This window comes from Simochromis diagramma, unplaced genomic scaffold (genome assembly GCF_900408965.1).
Source record: "Simochromis diagramma unplaced genomic scaffold, fSimDia1.1 OVJJ01000024.1, whole genome shotgun sequence".
Classification (NCBI taxonomy): domain Eukaryota; kingdom Metazoa; phylum Chordata; class Actinopteri; order Cichliformes; family Cichlidae; genus Simochromis; species Simochromis diagramma.
In genome coordinates, this window is record NW_024387332.1 from 873,491 (window position 1) to 881,522 (window position 8,032).

Below are 8,032 nucleotides of genomic sequence, written 5' to 3' on the forward strand. Positions count from 1 at the left end.
GAAAAGCAGGGAAGCGACTGGAAGCTCTCATGTGCACAGTTTCTACCATCATGTTTGTGGGTTCCTACCAGACTAAACTTCCTCTTTAGATAACGTTTGTTCTCTGGGTGGCTCATTGGGGGGAAATGAGTTGATGTGTCTCACGTCACTGAGGCTTTAGTGTTTATCCAGGGTGTTAATGTGAAACAGTCAAACCAAACATGGCTACGGAAGATTGGAAATGCCCAAATGACAACAGATAACGCAAAGTCAAAAAGTGAAGTGCGTGCGTTTCCCTCTGGTTTTACTTTGGTTTCCCTTTTCAATTAAACGGAACAAAAAAGCAGTTTTATGTGTTTTTAGCAACGGTAAACTAAACGCTGCCGTAGCTTTGTGCCATCACAGTACAGGATCTGTCCACGCTGCAGTTCATGTTCCTGTTGATGTTCACTGAGGGTCATTAACTTCTCATACTCACACTGACTGTGCTGCGCTCTGCTGGATGACACTGTGAAGTATAATTTTTATTTATTTAACCTTTATTTTACCAGGAAAAGTCCCATTGAGATTAAAACATCGTTTTCAAGGAGTCCTGCCAGAGGCACAACATGTTAAATTACAAAGTTACATACATGTATAAATAAAATTACATTTAAAAACATTTTCCTGGCTTCAATTGAAAAGCATTTAATGAATAAGATCACTGCGAATTCCATCTTCTCATATGGGTCTCAGTTCCATGTAAAAGGGCAGCATAGGAAAAGCCCTCTTTCCCCATTTCAGTTCTGGCAAATGGAACATTGAGCAGAAGAAGATCGCTTGAACGCAGGCTATAAGAAACAGTACTCCTCCATGTGAGCAGATCGCAAATGTAGGTGGGCATTTGTCCAAGCAGGGCCTTGTAAATAAAGATGCACCAGTGATCAAACCTCCTGGAGGACAACGAAGGCCATCCCACTCAAGCATACAGATCACAACAATGGGTCAAAGCCCTACAGTTTGTAATAAACCGTAAAGAGGCATGATATACTGAATCAATCTTGTGAAGACACTGGGCGGAAGCATTCATGTACAGCAGATCACCATAATCTAAAACAGATAAAAATGTGGCATTTACAAGACGCTTTTTTGTCTCAAAAGAAAAACAAAATTTGTTTCGAAAGAAAAATCCTAATTTTAGTTTGAGTTTTTTCACAAGATTGTCTATGTGAGATTTAAAGGTCAGAGAATCATCAATTAAAAAGCCAAGATATTTATACGTATGCACCACTTCTATGAGGTTTCCCTCAAGAGTGGACACCAAAGGGACAGTTTGAGGAAATCTCTTCATGTTTGAAAACAACATTAGCTTTGTCTTTTCAGCATTAAGAACCAATTTCAGCTCCAGAAGTGTGTGCTGAACCACATCAAAAGCTTTCTGCAAAGATTCTATTGCCTTTTCAAGGTTTGAGCCAAAGGAATAAATAACTGTGTCATCAGCATAAAAATGCATACTAGCATTTGACACATTTTGTCCCAAATCATTTATATACATGATGAACAACAGAGGTCCTAAAATTGAACCCTGTGGCACCCCAGTGCGAATATTCAAAAGTTCTGAGCACAGATTTTCACATTTAATGCATTGAGTCCTGTCACTCAAATAGTTAGTGAACCAGGAGACAGCATGTCTAGACAGCCCCAAAGAAAGAAGCCTATGCTTCAAAATGGCATGATCCACAGTGTCGAAAGCTTTTGACAGGTCGATAAAGAGAGAAGCACAGTGCTGTTTTTTATCCAGAGCAACAAGTATGTCATTTATCACTTTTGTGGCAGCCGTAACAGCACTATGCTGTTTTCTAAACCCAGATTGCATTTTTGAGAGAACTTCATTAGAGTACAAGAACTCTTTTAATTGCTCACTGACGAGAGACTCAAGGACTTTTGCCAAGACACACAAGTTTGATATTGGCCTGTAATTAGTCAGAATGGCCGGGTCGCCTCCTTTTAATATTGGCGTAACAAAAGCAGACTTCCAAACAAGTGGAATTTCTTTATTTTGGATTGAAAGATTAAAAAGGATCGTAAGAGGTTGTGCAATGTAATCAGCTGCTATTTTCAGAAAATAGGCCTCTATTAAGTCTGGCCCTGGGGGTTTCCTGTGATCTAAGGCTTTAAGAGCTTTATGCACTTCCTGGACAGAAAAAGGAGAAAAATCAAAAAGCTCCCCAAAATATGTTTGGGGTTCTGTACAGGGATTCATGGGGGCTGCTCCAACAGAGTTAAATAAAAAACCAGTAGCTACGAAGTGCTTGTTAAAGCTGTTTAAGACCTCAGTTCTGTCATAAACTGGGACAGAATCTTTTAAAATAAATTTTGGAAGAGCCTGTGATATTTTATTTATAGATAAGGACTTAATTACTTTCCAAAATTTCTGAGGGTTATTGAGGTTTTCTGTAGTAACAGATAAATAATATTCTGACTTAGCCTTCTTGATAAGAGTCGTGCATTTGTTTCTTAATTTCCTAAAGTCTAACCAGTCAGTCAGGGAATCATTTTTCCTAGCTTTTGCCCATGCCACATTGCGCTGATGGATGGACTCTGATAATTCCGATGAAAACCACGGGTTCTCCCATCCCTTGACCCTAAATTTTCTGGCAGGTGCATGCTTATTTAAAATCTTCATAAAAATTTCTTTAAAATAAGCCCAAGCCAGATGGATGTCTGGTATCAGACTCAAATTTTCCCAGTTTACCATGGACAAGTCATAATGAAACGCTTGCTCATTAAATGTTTTAAAATTTCTTTTACAAATGATACGCGGTTTACATTTAGGGATTTTAGTGTTCCTACAAGTAGCAACTACACAATGATCGCTTAAATCATTACAGAACACGCCTAGAGACAGGAACTTATGAGGGACATTTGTTAGAATTAGGTCAATCAAAGTAGATTTGTCAGGACTCTTTATATTTGGCCTTGTAGGTAGGTTGACCAACTGGCTAAGATTTACAGAGTCACAGAAGGATTTAAATTCATCAGAAGCTATATTCAGCCAGTCCCAGTTCAAGTCTCCAGCCAATAGAAGTTCATTATAATTTAATTTGGACAGAAGATGCTTCAAAGATAATAAAGTTTCCCTTACAGCAGACGGAGGCCTATAGCATCCAACAACTGTTATAGAGAGAGACTTTACTATTTTAATATTCAAAGCCAAGAATTCCATTTGTTTAGGAATAGATTCAGATAAAACAATAGATACTTCATATCTTGATTTAACATAAATTGCTACGCCTCCACCTTTCCTAGGCCTATCTGTACGATAAAGATTGTATCCCGTTATGTTGATGTCGTCATCTGTAATAGATTTGGACAACCAAGTTTCGGAGATAATCACAATATCCGCGTTTGTCGATTTCGCCCAAATTCTGACCAAGTCCATCTTATGTAATAAACTGCGTACGTTTAGATGAATACATTTTAACCCTGGCTGAGATTTAAAGTCGGCAGGGGTCTGGACACTTTTTAACTCAGGTCCAGGATTTGGTTTCACATCTCCGGATATAAGTAAAAGTAAAACAATCATCATTAACCTTCGCTTCATATTACATTTAAAAGCATTTTCGTACTTTGCAGATGTTAACGACAAATACTGCTTTTTCTTAAGTGAAAGTGAAAGATTATACAGAACAAGAGAACCTTGTAGTTTGGGTAATACTTCATATCGATTTAAGCTTACAACCAAAGCCAAATTAATCGTTGGTGACTCCAGGTGCACTGCTACAGTTGACCTAGTGCCACTAAAATAAGTCTCACCCATACTCAGCTCATATTTTGCAGCTGATGATGTCAAAAAATAGGAAATAAATAAATCAGTTTGCACTAAAGTGGAAACTTAAAAGGATCAAAAAAAATTCTTTGATTTATAAATAATTAATGAAACAGTAATGTGTGTTTTTGTTAAATACAAAGAAATGATACAAAGATTATTATCCTTGTATTTCCCACATTCACGTCACGTGCTCTGTTAGTGTGAGTACACATAAAACAAAGTCTTGTAACATAATATCTATGAAGTCGTGGCTTCCTTCCTGTTGGAGGTTAAATGAGGAGCGCTACATTTGGAAACACGGGAAAATCCAGGAAACGATAATGAAAATGTTACAAAGTTTTTGTGTCGGACCGCCGTCATCTTTAATCTACTGTCCGAGTCACGTTTCCTTTGCTCTGCTTGCTCCTCAGATCCCTTACCTGGGCTTTTGCTCCTGCGAGGAGCAGGGGGACACGGGGGTGTGGCAGTTAGCGGACCCTCCCATCCTCCCCCTCACACATGGGCCAAACCACAGCTTTGACTGGAGGGAGACGCTCCTGCAAGAATGACGGCCTGAGCAGACCCTCTTAACCTGATGATGTACACACTCGGACTGCAGTGGCACCGCCGCCCCACCCCCGCCCTTCCTCCAAATACTGGAACTTTCAGCCCGTCAGCAGAGAGCGCCTCGGCTCTCTGCCCCAGGTGACAACGTTTGGCAGCGTGTGTTCGCTCAACATTAAGCACGCTCAGATATCACCCACCCAGTCTCAGGAAACGCATCAGGATCATAAGACGGCGGTTCTCTCGCCGTATTAAAAATGACGTTTGATTGATTTTAGTGAAGACTCAGAATTTGATCTATTGAGTTGTGACGTTAGCACGCAGTAGCATTCTGGCTATAGGTGTAAATGTTTTTGCTCAAAGCGTGAAATTACAATCAGTTTTAAACACGCCGATGTTTGTGTAGTATTACATTTGGACAGGACAAAAGATTAGTTACAGTAGACTGACCACCTCCATTTACAGTAAGTCCAAAGATTTCCCCTTGAATGGGGCAAAGAAAGGCATCAGATACTGTTTTACTCTAACTTTACAATAAACGACATCATTAAAAACATGGCTTTATGTAAACACATGAAGGATCCTGAACACTTTTTGTTCTGCAGTGGAGTTTCTCAAAATTTCATGACACTGTGGGTTTGTAACCACGGAGCTCCCGATCAGAACAACAGCGTAGTGTTATTGGAGCTTTCATGGAGTTGGCGTCCCGTGTCCTGCCGCTGCCACGTCACCAGCTGAGGTAGAACGTTTACGCCACAGCTCGTAGTCTTCGTCACACCCTCCCGATGCCCCCGTACAATGCATCCCCCCACTGTCGTCTCCATATGTAGCACACTGAGGACAGCGGTGTCTCTGCAGCAACATCACGACCTGCAATACCGACAATCACAAAGTAGCTTCTTAATTCTGGTCCAGCAGCAGTTTGTTGTTCAGACGCTCTCAGCGATCAGAAACGTCTTCCACTTTTATTTGTATTTATTTATAAGCCTTTATTGTTACAAGCAAAAATAATAAAAACAGGTATCATTTCTAACAGCATGCAAGAACTAATGCTCTGTATCTCAGGTGTTGACTACATTTAAGACACACACAGTGTGTGTGGTCTGAAAACTGTTCCACTGATTGACTGTGATGTTGCCCCTGTCTAAGATTAAACTGATGTACCAACTGCCATCAGCAGCTGTAGCAGAAACGACGTATTCACACATCTGCTCTTTTATCCCGCTGCGTTTGGGGAATCCTGGCTCATGCTGCCAATGCAAAATGAGTTCCCACTGCAATGTAATGCTGGCGTCTTCGTGCATACTAGCAAAGTAGTCAGCGTTGTTCCAAGTGCAGAGCAGCTTCCATTGCTAACACGAGAGCTAAGGCTGCGTTCACATACAGCATCATGGTGTTCATCACCAACGCCACAGGAAGAGCTCGACAGTTTGAAAAAAGGCTTCTCAGCGCTGATCATTTTAAAGGGTCGCTGTGTAGAAACGTGTGTGCGGAGAGTTCAGCCTAGACTCAACCAACGTTTAGGAGAACTGCTCCTTTAAAGAAGCAGTTTGGCACAGCTGGCAAGTGTAGCCGTTCCCTGCACTCCAGCTGCACGGCTGCCATGTCTGCTACAGACAACAGAGCTCCACTCGGTCACATCACAGGTAAAAGCAGCTGAAACCAGTACGGTGGATAAAGAGAATTCAAGACTAATAACAGCATTTGGTGATTTAATAACCTGTTATAAGCTTGACTTGTTCTAAACTGTTTCTGTTTTGTAAGCTGTATCACTTTCAGATTTTTAAACCAGGATAATCCCTGATTGACTAGCATTTCTGTCAAACTGTAAATTATGAAGAGCTAACAATGAATTTTGCTCTCAGAGTAAAGAAAGAAGCTGCAGGAACACATCTGCGTTGTAAAAACTGTATGACCAGTCTGCAATGAAACCTCTCAGTGAGAAGCATCAGTCAGGAGGAACACAGCAGCGGCGACACGACGCGATGCTCGAGTCAGTCCATGCAGTGAAAACCTCACATCAGACCCGCTAAGCACTTGTAGCATTGCTGAATTCAGTCACTGCACAGTGGTCACAGATGCAAATGTGTGAGGGAAGAGTCACTGCTCCCACACGAATGTGAAAGTTTCTTCCTGTTTAATAAACGTCCAACATTCAGGAGCAACATAAAGTCTTAATCTGTGTGAAAAGTGACGAGGAAGAAGCCATGGTGTTCCTTTACTCTTTATTTATTGTCTGATTATATCACCAGATGTGTACAGCACTTAATTTAAAGAAAGGTTGGCCTGTAATTTAAACTGTGTGTGTGTGTGTGTGTGTGTGTGTGTGTGTGTGTGTGTGTGTGTGTGTGTGTGTGCATGTCTGTGTGTGTGTGTGTGTGTGTGCACGTCTGTGTGTGTGTGCGTCTGTGTGTGTGTGTGTGTGTGTGCGTCTGTGTGTGTGTGCGTCTGTGTGTGTGCGTCTGTGTGTGTGTGCGTCTGTGTGTGTGTGTGTGTGTGCGTCTGTGTGTGTGTGTGTGCGTCTGTGTGTGTGTGTGTGTGTGTGCGTGTCTGTGTGTGTGTGTGCGTCTGTGTGTGTGTGTGCGTGTGTGCGTGTCTGTGTCTGTGTGTGCGTGTGCGTCTGTGTGTGTGTGTGTGTGCGTCTGTGTGTGTGTGTGTGCATGTCTGTGTGTGTGTGTGTGTGCGTCTGTGTGTGTGTGTGTAGGCTTTTATCTCCAGTCTCTGTCTCGTGCTGAGGTATAAAGAGCAGCTGCGCTTTTTAACGGCTGTAATATTTTCATAGTGATTCGTGTGTGAGCGTCAGCCTACAACTGAACGATGATCCTTTGTGTTTTGTTCTGATGGAAGCTGAAAGAGAAACATAATTTTTCTCCATAACTGAAGTTTTGCTACATGTGTGCAAGTTATTGTCTGTTTGACTTGATTGATTTGATGCAGTTACTGTAAAGGAGAATGAGTCAAATAAAAATCAATACCTAATCGTTTTGTGAAGATTGATTGTTCATAACCAGCAAATCTGACTGAAGACTGCTGGCTCTTAAATCCATTTAGGCTCGTATATATTGACACATTGGTGCCACTTTTGTTTTTTCCTGTAATACTTATGTGATCAATAGAGGCTGCGAGAGAAAAAATGATGTCCAGCTCATGAATTTGCACAGTACTGTAATTATAGAAAAACAAGAAAATACTGTACATGCAGACTGTCCTGTACATTCGCCTCACAGTTAAAGTGTTGGTCACTCTGGGACTTTTCCCTAAAATACCTTCATCAAAATCTTTATGGCCTCGTGCTCACTAAGGCCGTCGTTTTTTTCTTTCTTAGATTCAATTAAAGTCAATTTTATTTATATAGCACCAACAACAGTCGCCGCAAGGTGCTTTATATTGTGAGGTCGACCCTACAATAATACATACAGAGAAAAACCCAACAATCATATGACCCCCTATGAGCAGCACTTTGGCGACAGTGGGAAGGAAAAACTCCCTTTTAACAGGAAGAAACCTCTGACAGAACCAGGCTCAGGGAGGGGCGGGGCCATCTGCTGTGATTGGTTGGGGTGAGAGAAGGAAGACAAACTGGAAGCTGGTTCCACAGAAGAGGGGCCTGAAAACTGAAGGCTCTGCCTCCCATTCTACTTTTAAGATAAGATAAGATAAGATAGAACTTTATTAATCCCTCGGGTGGGTTCCTCTGGG

At 41.4% G+C, this 8,032-nt stretch overlaps 1 protein-coding gene across 2 annotated transcripts in view; it reads left to right on the plus strand.

Annotated features, from left to right (window-relative positions):
- ubash3bb (ubiquitin associated and SH3 domain containing Bb) overlaps positions 1 to 5,366 on the plus strand; it is a 49,510-nt gene extending 44,144 nt beyond the window's left edge. For both annotated transcript variants that reach the window (XM_040006337.1, XM_040006338.1), the window contains exon 14: positions 4,201 to 5,366. In XM_040006337.1, the coding sequence (XP_039862271.1) occupies positions 4,201 to 4,338 (138 nt within the window). In that variant the 3' untranslated portion in view covers positions 4,339 to 5,366. The remainder of the gene's footprint in view (positions 1 to 4,200) is intronic.
- The last annotated feature ends 2,666 nt before the right edge of the window (positions 5,367 to 8,032 follow it).